This window comes from Garra rufa, chromosome 18, assembly GCF_049309525.1.
Source record: "Garra rufa chromosome 18, GarRuf1.0, whole genome shotgun sequence".
Classification (NCBI taxonomy): domain Eukaryota; kingdom Metazoa; phylum Chordata; class Actinopteri; order Cypriniformes; family Cyprinidae; genus Garra; species Garra rufa.
The window spans coordinates 4,058,701-4,072,065 of record NC_133378.1 but is presented as its reverse complement, the minus strand read 5'-3'; the positions used below and the strand labels follow the sequence as shown (position 1 = coordinate 4,072,065).

General features: G+C 38.3%; 1 protein-coding gene across 1 annotated transcript in view; it reads left to right on the top strand.

The window, feature by feature from the left end:
- LOC141291464 (microtubule cross-linking factor 2-like) overlaps positions 1 to 13,365 on the top strand; it is a 69,175-nt gene that overhangs the window by 49,717 nt on the left and 6,093 nt on the right. Inside the window, exons 4-9 of the mRNA XM_073823626.1 lie at positions 2,230 to 2,295; positions 4,532 to 5,845; positions 7,865 to 7,993; positions 10,953 to 11,078; positions 11,180 to 11,410; positions 12,010 to 12,156. Coding sequence (XP_073679727.1) covers positions 2,230 to 2,295; positions 4,532 to 5,845; positions 7,865 to 7,993; positions 10,953 to 11,078; positions 11,180 to 11,410; positions 12,010 to 12,156 — 2,013 coding nt within the window. The remainder of the gene's footprint in view (positions 1 to 2,229; positions 2,296 to 4,531; positions 5,846 to 7,864; positions 7,994 to 10,952; positions 11,079 to 11,179; positions 11,411 to 12,009; positions 12,157 to 13,365) is intronic.

Sequence of the window (13,365 nt, the reverse complement as noted above, 5' to 3'; positions counted from 1 at the left end):
TGCTAAAACATGTTGACAACATGCTAATCATGTTAAAAACACGGTAGCGACACCAACAACATGCTAATTATGCTAGCAACATGTTAATCATGTTAGGAACAAGCTGAGACCATGCTAATCATTTTGCAAAGTGCTAGCAACATGCTAATCATGCTCAAACCATGTTAACAATGTTACCAACATGCTAATTGTTGTAACAATAGGCTCATCATGTTAAAAACATGTTAATCATGCTAGTAACAATCATGTTAACAACATGCTAAGAACATGCTAGTCATGGCAAAACATTTTGGCATCATTCTAATCATGTTAAAATAATGTTAACAATATGTTAACATGCTAATCATGTTATTAACATGCTGGCAACATGAAAATCATGTTTTAAGATGATAGCAACATTTTAACAATCATGTTAGCAACAAATGCCATCAACATGCTAATTATGCTAGAAACAAGCTAGGAACATGCTAATTGTGCTAAAACATGTATGATAATCATGTTACAAACGTGTTAGCAATATGCTAGAAACATGCTAATCATGTTAAAATCATGTTAACAAAATGGTAGCAACATGCATATGATGCACGAAACATGGTAATGTTAAAAACCTGCTAGCAACATGCTATAAACATGTTAACAAAATGCTAGCAACTTGCTATCACGTCTAGTATCTTGTAAATACATCTAGTTTTTCAGTAATCTGTTAAATTTAGATGTACGTAACGTTACAAAGCAAATAAAAAGATCTCTTGCTACGTCATTTTGATCTTGACTTGTAGTTGCAGCTTTTAGACCAGAAGTGATCAGTGTTTGAACAAGTCATTGTTTTATTGTTATTCCCATCATGTGAAAAAAATCTGGAACTTAGTTCACAAACTCTCCAAAATGAACGCTTTGCCACGCCTGCCAGTGCCGCTGAGTTACAAGGCATGAAATTGTGTTTTACACTGCATTATTTTGCAATACTACTGTTTAAAATATATATTTTGGTTCCTATAGCTGTTTAGTGGTGAGCCATTGTCTTTAGTAAAACTGCTCATATTGTAATTCCGTTCCCCATATTTTCATGTTGGTTGCTTAATATGAGGAATATTCCATGTTCATGTTGCCACATGACTTCTGGAAGGGGTAAAAAGAACTTATTTGCACACGCTTTGCACACTATGAGTCATGAAAGATGTTTTCTTAAGTAGACAGTTTGAACTGTCTTTAAACTGTTCATGTTACTCAAATCAGTGAGGGTCAATCTATTGGCAAATACAAATATTCTTGCAAACGTCAATTAAAAAACCGTATAATATGAAATTGTGAAAGTGAGTGTCACAAGAAAGAGACTCTGTTTGGGAAACACATCCATTGCATTAGAAAGGCAGAATTGCATCAGCCTGGCAAGTGGATGGAATTTTATCATGATGACTGTGTGGAGTGCAAGAGCAGGAAGCACTCAGTCACTATAGTGACTGTGAGTGAGTGTGCTCGTGCTGGAGGAGTCATACACAGAAGAAAACCCCATTACACAGCATGTGTATACACACACTGTACAGCCGTTACATGTTCAGGCCTTGTGGGAGTTAGCGGCGGGATAAATGACGTTGCTATAATCTCATTATGTTCAGACTTCTTTTCCACACACTCAGCAAAACACATTAAATTAAAATAAACAGTGGCACAAAAATGGTCGATACACTGCTAAGTCAGTGCCTTCATTTTCTTTCAGCGCAAATCTATTGATTTTAATGAAGTTTAGTGCCATTAAAAGCTGCATTGCCATTAACCTGTGCCATTCTGTCAGCCCATATACCACAGAAAGTGAAAATTGAATTTCACGCAGCAGTCTGTCTGTATTCACCCAAACAGCACCCATTCTCCTGTGCTATTTTATGCAATAAGGCTGTGCTATATTGTGAATATGTACTAACTAATCAGCATCCAAGACTCTTTTTTATTTGTTTTATAATGTCTTTCCTTCTCCTATCTCCTTTTCTGCAGTGACGTTTTTTTTAATTTCATTGAAACAATGAAAAACCTCACTCTTTGATGTGTATCAGTTTAATTCCGTGCTGGTTTCCTGCCAAATTATGATTTATGAGTGAAAATATCACAAAGAGAGAGATAGAAGTGATGGTGTGTTATCAGAGTGGCGGAGCGGTGGCTGGGGAGGGGATTCTCAAGAGTTACTCATTCATGTTTTTACACATTTTAAATTAATTTATCATCTTTTCTCTCTAGAACTCTTTGAAGAAGAGAGGTGCCAGACCAACAAACAACAAACCTGATAAAAAACCATCGCCTCAGGTAATACATACTAATACTACAATACATTAGATGACTTGTTATGCTGCTATTGTGATATTGTTACGATCTGAAAGAGGACTGGTAAAGTACACATTGATATCAGACTGTACTTATAGAAGCAGGTGTTATCAATTTAAAATGTTTATTGTCATTGTTCTATTATTTCTTAAAGAGATAGTTCACCTAAAAATGAAAATTATGTCATGAATTACTCACCCTCATGTCGTTCCAAACCTGTAAGACCGTTCATCTTCGAAACACGAATAAAGATATTTTTGATGAAATCCGAGAGCTTTCTGACCCTGCATAGACAGCAATGCAACTGACACGTTCAAGGCCCAGAAAGGTAGTAAAGACATTGTTAAAATAGTCCATTTGACATCAGTGGTTAAAATTTTATAAAGCTATGAAATAATGCAAAAATAATGACTTTATTTAACAATTTCCTTTCTGCCATATTGGTCTTTGATGGACATTTACGACAGTACCACAACATGCATGCATCGATTAATCGGAAAGTAAGCAAAACCGAAATTCAGGATCTCTAACTGACGTAAAAGTTGGTTATTTCGCATTTAAGTGGACCAATCAGAAGCATTGCAAGCTTTTGTTTACAGTAGCAGGTTTGATGGCAACATGGAGGAGTAGTCTATTCTCTGCTTTTTTAAGCCATTCCAAAAAAATTAGCATTTAAGTAATCAAGATTTTGAATTTAGGTCATATTGTCCAGCCCTACGTTGTGGTACTCTTCTGAATGGGCGTCAAAGGCTGACACGAAAGAAAATAAATTGTTAAATAAAATCGTTATTTTTTATTTTTTCGCGCACAAAAATTTTTCTCGTAGCTTTATAAAATACAGTCTGTTCTGAAGATGAATGAAGGTCTTAGAGGTTTGGAACAACATGAGGTTGAGTAATCAATGACAGAATTTTCATTTTTGGGTGAACTATCCCTTTAAGGCCATTATGGTTGTGGTCTACTTTCTTGATCAGCTTCTACAAAGTGGTCTTGGTTCAGATATTACTGTACAGACCAAATGCATTTATCACAAAAGAGATCCTAAAAAGTTGTTCTTGTTACCTTCTTGCATAACCTGACTACAAAAAATTATAAAAATAAAAGTAATAAATATAAATATTTAAAAATAATAATAAAAAAAGATTATTGCGACTTATCTCACAATTCTGACTTTTTTTCTCAGAATTGTGAGATATAAACTCACAATTGTGAGTTATAAAGTCAGAATTGCGAGATATAAACACAATTCTTAGAAATAAAGTCACAATTGCGAGTTATAAAGTCAGAATTACGAGATATAAACACACAGGTCAGAATTGTAAGATACAAACTCACAGTTCTGAGAAATAAGGTCGCAATTGCGAGTTATAAGGTCAGAATTATGAGAAATAACCTACAATTCTGAGAAATGAAGTAAGAATTATGAGATACAAACTCACAGTTCTGAGAAATAAATTTGCAATTGTGTGATATATACTTGCAGTTGTGTGTTATAAAGCCAGAATTGCATGACATAAACTTGCAGTTGTGAGTTATAAAGTTAGAATTACGAGATATAAACTCACAATTCTGAGAAATGAAGTCATAATTATGTGATATAAACTAGCAATTGCGAGTTAAGTCAGAATTTTAAGATACAAACTTGCAATTTTGAGAAAAAAGTCAGAGTTGCAAGATAAAAGAGTCTAAATTGTGAGAAAAAAATTGTGTGTTTTGTGCTAAAATATATATGTTTAAAACACGTCTTAAAACCCATTTTTATTCTTTGGCTTTTGGCCTCAGTGAGACTTAGTTTCTTAATAACTTAATTAGTTATAAATGTATCTGTTTGTTTCATTTTTTTTTTTTTGTGAATGTTGATTGTTTTAGTTTTTAATGTACAGCACTTTGTGTCAGCTGTGGCTGTTTTAAAGTGCTTTATAAATAAAGTTAATGATGATGAAGTTGATGATATGTGAGCAATTATTATCATTATAGGTCATGGAAGTTCAGCTTTTAGTCCGTGAAAGTCAGGGAATTTTGACATTTGGCTTAGAGCGGGAACCCTGTTATGCGGCAAGGACATTACCCCACCTTAGCCAATGGCTTTTTGATTTTGGTTCAAGATCAGAAGATTTAACAAGTTGAAGTGGTGGTGGAAGAGGGGTATAGGGATAGCATATTGTTCAATATTGAAGCAGCTAGTAATTGTCTGGTTTCTGCAAATCTTCCTCTCCAGCCTCCAGAGGACAGTTCAGACCTAAAGTGCCAGCTTCACTTCGCCAAAGAGGAGTCAGCTCTCATGTGCAAGAAGCTCACCAAGATGGTCAAAGACAATGAGGCCATGAGGGAAGAACTGGCAAAGTATCGCTCTGTGTACGGAGAGGTTGATGCCTCACTAACTGTTGAAGAGGTCGCTGATTCTCCTCACACCCGAGAGGCTGAGGTCAAAGTCCACCTGAAACTGGTAGAAGAGGAGGCGAACCTCCTAAGCCGACGGATCGTAGAGTTGGAGGTGGAGAACCGCGGCCTTCGTGCCGAAATGGACGACATGAAGATCCAAGATTCCCCAGGTGGAGTCGGCATCCCGGGTGGAGTCGGAAATCAGCTTCTGCTTTCAACATCTGAGAATGTGATGGAGCTACAGCGGCACTTACAGTTTGTAGAAGAAGAGGCGGATCTGCTGCGGCGCTCTCTGATAGAAATGGAAGAGCAGAACAAGCTCTTGATGAACGAGATTAACCATTACAAGTCTGAGCTTCCCCCTGTCACTGAGATAGAGCCGTCGTCATCCACAACCATCACTTCACCCACAATCCTTCCTGGTGATTCTGAAGATGGAGAATCTGAACTAAACGAAGCCAGCCATAAAGAATTACATGCTGCCAGGCTTCAGATCTCAGAGCTGAACGGCAAAGTAAAAAAGCTTCAGTATGAGAACCGCGTACTTCTCTCTAACCTTCAACGATGCGACTTGGCTTCCAACCAAGGCTCCGCGCGTCCAGCGCTGGAGACCGATGCTGAAGCAGGGGACTCGGCTGAGTGCCTCCCCAGCCAGGCGCATCGCGAAGGCCCGGTTGGCGATGAGCAGAACGATATTCTAGAGGAGAAGAATCTGATAGTTTCAGGAACAAGTCACACTCATACAGCTCAGTGCCTCAGCATAAAAGACCTCCTTGCCATTCGCGACCAGGCGCAACTTGTTACCTCAGCCATTCAGCTTCTGACGTCACCCGACCCATCTTGTATCTCACCAGACGGTGTCTATCGTAAGATTACGACAAATGAGTCTGCAGAACCGGTTCTGCTTGAGAAGAGCCAGGCTGAGAACTCCACGCTGCCCCTTGTGGAGGCCTTGCATGGCAGACTGCAGTCCCTCCAGGCTCAGCTACAGGCCCTCAGTGAGAGGGTGGATGCCCTGGGGCAACCCCCAGAGAGGGAGCGTGTGGAAGGGATGTCCTTGATGCCCCTGTTGTCGGAGGCTGAGGACCCTGCAGCAAACTGCTCATGCCCTGCAGATGCTCAGTTCAACCAGTACACGACCCAACAGAAGGTATGCAACACAATCTCTTGGTCAGATATTCCGTTGCATCTTTATTCTTTTCTTTTTGCTTGGATTTTTGTCTGTTTTTATCTGCAATTTTTCTTTTCGTTGCTTTGCCTGATTAGATCATTGAGTTTGCCTTAGAAAGGTTTGCCGACCACTATAACAATGCATGCTTGTAGCGCATAATAAGGCCTCATAGTGGATAGCATTTAGGCCTCTAATGGAGTAGATCACCGTTACGAACTGACCTGTTATGAAAGTTTTTATTTTGATTGGAGAATCCACTGTTTTGGTATTACAGTAGGTATTTTTATGTCATTACATTCAAATGTGACCAAATAGTATACGTTTGTTTGTAAAGTATATTTATTTATTTTAGAATTTAGATTTTGCATTTTTAACCTGACTATTCAAGCGATCATAAGTTGGCTAATCCATGCATGTTAGCAAATAAGTGTAAAATCATTATTTGATATTCATAGATATTTCTAAAGAATGATAGTAGCGTAGCCTCTTAAAGAAGAAGTTCACTTCCAAAATAAAAAATGCCTGATAATTTACTCACCCCCATGTCATCCAAGATGTTCATGTCTTTCTTTCTTCAGTTGAAAAAAAATGTAAGGTTTTTGAAGAAACGTTTCCAGGATTTTTCTCCATAGACGCCAACATGTTAAAGGTCCAAACTAGAGTTTCAATGCAGCTGTAAAGGACTCTACACAATCCCAGACAAGGAATAACGGTGTTATCTAGTAAAACGATCGATAATTTGCTAAAAAAAAATTTATGTATCATACCATTTTGGTATATTTAACCACAAATGCTTGTCTTGCACTTGCTGGACTTCACTCAATAAGTAATCACGTTGGAAAGGTCACGCATGACTTGGACGAAAGTACCAACCCAGTGTTTACGAAGCAAACGTGCAAAGAAAGTAAAATAATAAAAAAAAGTAAAACAACGATGTCTGACGATTTTGAATTTGGAGGAGAAAATGAGATGGAGGTTTTCGCCCTACCCTACCTTTTTGAACCGAAATACATAGACGAATAACTAACTGAGCATGACCTTTCCTACTTGAATATGTAATAAGACCCTTATTCCTCAGCTGGGATCGTGTAGAGCCATTTGAAGCTGCATTGAAACTGCAATTTGGACCTTTAATCCATTGGCCTCCATTGAAGTCCACTAGAGTATATGGAGAAAAATCCTGTAAGGTTTTCCTCAAAAACCTTAATTTCTTTGCGACTGAAGTCAAAAAGACATGAACATCTTGGATGACATGGGGGTGAGTAAATTACCAGGAATTTCTTATTCTGAAAGTAAACTTCCCTTTAAAGGAGCAGGTCATCATTTTCTCATCCTCATGTCATAAAAAAATCTGTATGAGTTTCTTTTGTTTGTGGAACATAAAAGAAGACATTTTGAAGTTGTATTTGTTCATCCATAGAAAATCAGTGGGGTCCAGTACAGCACTTTTGTATTAGACACATTTGGATGAATCTAACAGGCATTCATTTAGGCTCCATTAGAGGCCCAACTCTTGAGATCCAATCCAGACTTTTCCCTTCCTCCTTCTCTCCCTCTTTTTCCTCACTGCATGGGCACCATGACCTGTGGTCGCTGCTACATTTCTCCCTTTGTTTTTCTTCTCCCTCTCTTTATGATTCCTTTGTTTCCCTCTACTCCATTTCCTGTTTCCTCCTCCTCCTCAAACCAAAGATGATGCTTTCCCTACTTGTTGTTTTGTTTCTTTTTGCCATTTTGTCTGATATCACAATGACCAAACTGTTTTTCCTATACATACTTTTCATCGTCTTGTGATTTTTTATTTGCTGGTGATGGGTATCATTATGCCTTTTTCCCATGTTTCATTTGTCATTTTGTTTAAATGTGTCTATTCTGTCCTTACATCACTCCATTCCTTCATCATATTCCTCTTGATCTTGTCTGTCTTCTATCATGCTCGTCTTTTATTGTTGTTTTTTTGTTTTCCTTCATTAACTTGCCCATGCATGCATGCAACAGCCTGACTCTAGAGACCAGCCAGACTGTGAGGTCAAAGTTCACCTGTGCAAGGCAGAGGAGGAGAGCAACAGCCACAAAGACAGCAACAAGGACGAGGAATCTGACTTAAAGGAAACAAACTCTGATCTGGTAAGGCACTAAAACATGCACACACAAAAACATTTCACTTCTGTTAGTGTCTTACAATTGAACACACACTGGCTGTGTTCCAAAACTCATTGCTCGCCTGGACGGTTTTGGACAAAATCTTCATACATACGGCAATCCCAGAATGCATTTAATCCACAGAATTAGTGGTTCTATCAGTTGATAATTAGTACATTTCAAAAGCTCAGAAGCTACAATGAGGACTTACGGTCACTCAAATCCGAGGTTCACAGGGAATTTGGAAATTAGATTCTAGGTAATGGCTGCAAAAGTCTATTAAATGGGACATTCATAGACTCTGAAGAATATTTATGTGGTTACAATATAAAAATACCCATGTGTTCATAAATAAAACAAGACCTGTTCACCCATGGAGAGATATGAGCAAGTATAGTTCTCGCTGCCAACGCGGTTTAGTTTTGCTCTAATCCCACTACGCTCTTACGTTACACAATATTTACCTCAGTACAGAAGCTGATGTGTTTGTACAGGATGTCTTATGAGGCTGAGGCCTACTTCTTTATTTTTTCTGGTAGATTTGGTGCAGTTTGGATCTGTTAAGTTTGTTAAAGACTACATAAATATCTCCTGAGAAATATGCAGTATTTAAATTGAGGACAGTTTAAAGTTTTGACATTATGATTAAAAATAGTCCATTATGCTGAGCTTTAAATCATGAAAGAACGCATTATGTAATTTGGTGTCCCACTCGCTGTGCCAAACGCCCTTGCAGCATTCCAGTGAAACCTCCAGCCATCAACAGTTTCCACCCAAACAATTAATCACCCAGCATTTCTACAAAATAGCAAATGTGATTTTCACAAAGAAAAGGAGAAAACTGCCATCTTGTGCTCAAGCTCTGATCTCATGTGATGAAATTTGGCGAGAGCTCATTCGATGTTGGACTGATGTTGCTAGAGTAAAACGACTAGGGATGCAAAACAAAAAAAAGTATGTTCAGACTGGTTTCCTCACCTTCTTAGAGGGCTCTATATACAGTGCCTAGCAAAAGTATTCATACCCCTTAATTTGTACAATTTTGTTATGTTGCTGCCTTATGTTAAACTCCTTAAGAAAACAAAACAGGTTTTTAACAACTTTGCAAATGTATTAAAAATTAAAAACTGTGATTCCGTTGCATAAGTATTCACACCCTTATCTGGGACAGTTGAAATTTACCACAGGAGCATTCATATTGCTTGTAGATGTTATTACACTTCGAATGGAGTTAACCTGTGGCAAGTTCAATTGAATAGGTATGATTTGGAAAGGCATACACACGTCTTAATAAGGTCTATAAAAGATCCAACAGCTGAAAATGCATATCAGAAGAAAAATTAAGCTCTGAGATAAAAAAAAAACTGTCTGTAGAGCTCAGAAACAGAATTGCATCAAGCCACACATCTGTGGAAGATTTCAAAAACAATTCTGCTGCACTGAAGGTTCACAGAAGCATGTAGTCTCTGTTACCCTTAATAGAAGAAGTCCGAAATAACTAGGACTCTATCTAGAGCTGGCCTTCTGGACAAACTGAGCAATTGATGGAGAAGGGCCTTGGGCTAGAGTGGTGACTAAGAAGCTGATGGTCACTCTAGTTGAGCTCCATGATTATATATGAAGATGGGAGAAACTTACAGAAGGACAAACATCACTACAACACTCCACCAATCTTGGCTTTATGGTGGTTTGGCAAGACTCAAACCTCTCCTCAGTGAAGACACATGAAAACACACATGGAATTTGCAAAAAACCACCTAAAGGACCTTCAGATTGTGAGAAACAAGATTCTCTGGTTTGATGAACCTCAATTCCAAGCATCATGTTTGAAGGAAACCAGACACTGCTCATCACCTGCAGAGTACCATCTTAAAAGTAAAGTGTGGTGGTAGCAGCCTCATGCTGCGGGGTTGTTTTTTAGTGGCAGGAACTGAGGGACTCATCAGAGTAGAAGAAAAGCTCATTGCACCAAAATATTGAGATAGCCTTAATGAAAACCTAGTCCAGAGCAATCAGAACCTCAGACTGGGCAGAAGGTTCAACTTCCAACAGGACAATAAACCTAAGAACACAGCAAGAGTGGCTTATAGACAACTCTGTGAATGTCCTTGAGTGGACCAGCCAGAGACTGGGCTTGAACTCAATCAAACATTTCTGGAGAAACCTGAACATGTCTGCCAGACCCCATCCAACCTGACAGAGCTTGAGTTGTGAAGAGGTGAGGTTGAAGAATGGCAGATAATTGCTAAATGTTGATGTGGAAATCTTGTTGCATCATACCCAAAAAAGACTTGAGGCTGTAAAGCTTCAGTTAAGTACTGAGATAAGGGTATGAATACTTATGCAATGTACTTATTTCAGTTTTTTTAAAAATAAATATATGAGGTTGTGACAATTCTGTTTTCACTTTGTCATTATGGCGCGTGGATTGTAGATTGTTGTGGAGGAAAAGAGTTGAAAGAAAAGATGAAAAAAAGAGAAGGGGTATGAATACTTTCGCAAGGCACTGTAAGTCTTGAGAAACAAGTTAGTCTATTATTAACTTAACACGATTGTGACGCAAAGGGCTTTAAAAACAGCCATTTTTAGCAAATAAATCCAATTTAAAACACCACGACTATTTATCAAAAAAAATGACGGACCGGTTGACGGACCGATTGACTATTCCAGGACTAGGCTGTGTTCTAAACTATTGTTTTACAGAAAGAAGAATAATACAGACTGTATTTTCTGCAAACTTGATATCATAATCAGACAGATTCAGATCTAATTTGATGTGGTTATTATTTTGCCATTGTAGCATTTGACATTTGCTGTACATGGCAGCATGTTTTGCCATTTGTTTTTTGCAATTTATTTGTATCACAAATACTCTGCAGCTACAGCATTTACCAATTACTTGCATTCTCTTTCTCCTTCTCTCTGTTTTCATGTTGTTCTCTAGCTGACAGAGCAGGTTGGCGAGCTGCACGCTCTGTTGTCTGAGGCGAGAGAGAAGGCTCAGGGAGCGCAGGAAGCGCTGTCACAGGAGAGACAGGCGCGCCACAACGACACACATAAATTCTCTCAGGTGCAAACACTTGATAACGCAAAACCCTAACCCTAAAATCTGATTGGTTGCAGACCTCAGGTTCTTTATTTTGATGTCTCTCTTTCATTCTCTGTCTATAGCTTCAGGAAGAGCATCAGAAGGCTCTCCTCCGCCGAGACTTCCAGCTGCAGAGTCTGAGTCTTCAGACGCGCCTGCAGCAGAAGCTGTGGAGTCAGGAGAGAAACCTGCTGGTGCAGGAGTCTCAGCAGCTCAAAGAAAGCCTGCTCCTCATCAGCCTCAAGCTGCGCTGGCTCCTTAAACAGTGGAGACTCGGCAAGAAACTAGACACCGAGAGCAAGGATATCCTAGAGGTGTGGAGCCTTTTTTATTTAACAGCTGAGGGCGAATTCACTAGGAATGAATTGTGCATGCTGAACACAGGTTTATTTGAACATTCTGTTTGCATTGTTTTATCACCTGATTCATTGAAGGTATTATGCAAATTGGTAAACAGTGCAAACATCCACACAAGGTCTGAGCGCAATCAGCAAGGCACAATTCTTTCACAAACTGGATTGTGGGTGGTTACTGAATAAAATTGATCAGTGAAGTCATTTATAATGTTACAAGGAATTTCAACTTTGTTAAATGTAGTTCTTCTAAATTCTCTTTTTTATTAAAGAATCATTAAAAATGTATCAGTTTCCACAGAAATACAGAATATTACAACTGTTTCAGAATCGATAATAAGGAATGTTTCTTGAGCAGCAAATCAGCATATTAGAATCATTTCTGAAGGATCATGTGACACTAAAGACTGGAGTAATGATGCTGAAAATTCAGCTTTGCATCACAGGAATTTTAAATTGTAATAATATTACACAACTGTATTTTAAGCAAACAAAATTGTTTTAAACCGTAGTGTACTTTGTAAATATCATATAAGTCCGATTATTTTCATATTTTCCAGGTTAACAGTGTCAAAGATCTCCATATCCTGCTTGAGGAAGATGGTCTGTCCTCCCACTATGGAGACAACAAGATGTCAGCTGCTGAGGAGCAGCCACTCAACCCTACACCCAAAGAGCACAGCCTGGCAGAGAAAAGCTGCCCACAGGTGGGTTAAAACGCTTCTGCAGGACAATAACATGCTTTACATTTGGATTTCATTATAGTCAAGTCTTCTCGAGTATGTACAGTTGCAATCGAAATTATTCAATCCCCCAGAGACTGAAGTACTTTACAAATAAAAGCTTTTCTAAAGATCCACGACTTTATAAAAATTGCAGCTATAACAGATTACTGGCATATTAAAAGTGATAATGTCAATGTTTTCGAGTTAAAGGATTTTTTAATAACACAACTGTGTCATAATCATTCAACCACTGTTCAACATTGCTGTTTTTTAGTCAGTTATTTTGATGGTAGGGAACAAAATTGTCTTAAAAAACAATTAAGCCTTTAGAAACTCCATTAAAAAAACTGAATTAGCTTGAGCTGTTACAGATACACACATTTAGCCCATGCATGTGCTAACGTTTAAGTAGCTACACTTAAATGACAAAGTCAACAGAGCTCTCACAAAAGCTGTAGAGAAGAAATTGTTTTATTAGAAATTTATTAGAAAGTCTAAGGCTGTATGAAGATTTCCAAGACATTTAAAAGTTCCTAGAGACACCGCTGGCAGCATTATTCCTTAATTCAAAGTGTGAACAAAAAAAGCACAATAACAAAAAATGTTTGATGGGAGCAACTGAGAAAAACCTGCAATGTACAGCCAAAGTTTAGCAAGATGACCCGACGAGAGGAGGAAAAATATTTCAATGCAGTTTATAAGCACACTAGACAAGTCCTGCCGAATACCACTCCTGACCAAGAAGAAAAAAGGCCAACTTGAACATGCTAAAATTCATCTGGATATACCTGTGGAGTTCTGGAAGAATGTTTTAAGGAGTGATGTGACCAAACTGGAACTTTTTGGTCCTGTCATGGGGTTGTTTTACTGTAGCAGGAAGTAGAAAACATGACTGTATGAAGGACATCCTGGATTCTTTAAAGTATCAGGCCATTTTGGCAAGAATTGTGATGCCTTTGGTGCAAAGACTGAAGCTGATGATCAGTGGACTTTCCTGCAGGACAATCATCCCAACGTATTCATCCAAATCTACTTAAGCTTGGTTCAAGGATCAGTCATAGAATGTTCTTGAGTGGCCTGTTCAGTCTCCAGATTTAATTCTCAGTGGAAATATTTGGTTAAATTTGAAGCAAGCAGTGGCAAAGTGAAAACCAAAGATTATCAGTGATCTGAAAGAGTTTTCGGCCGAGG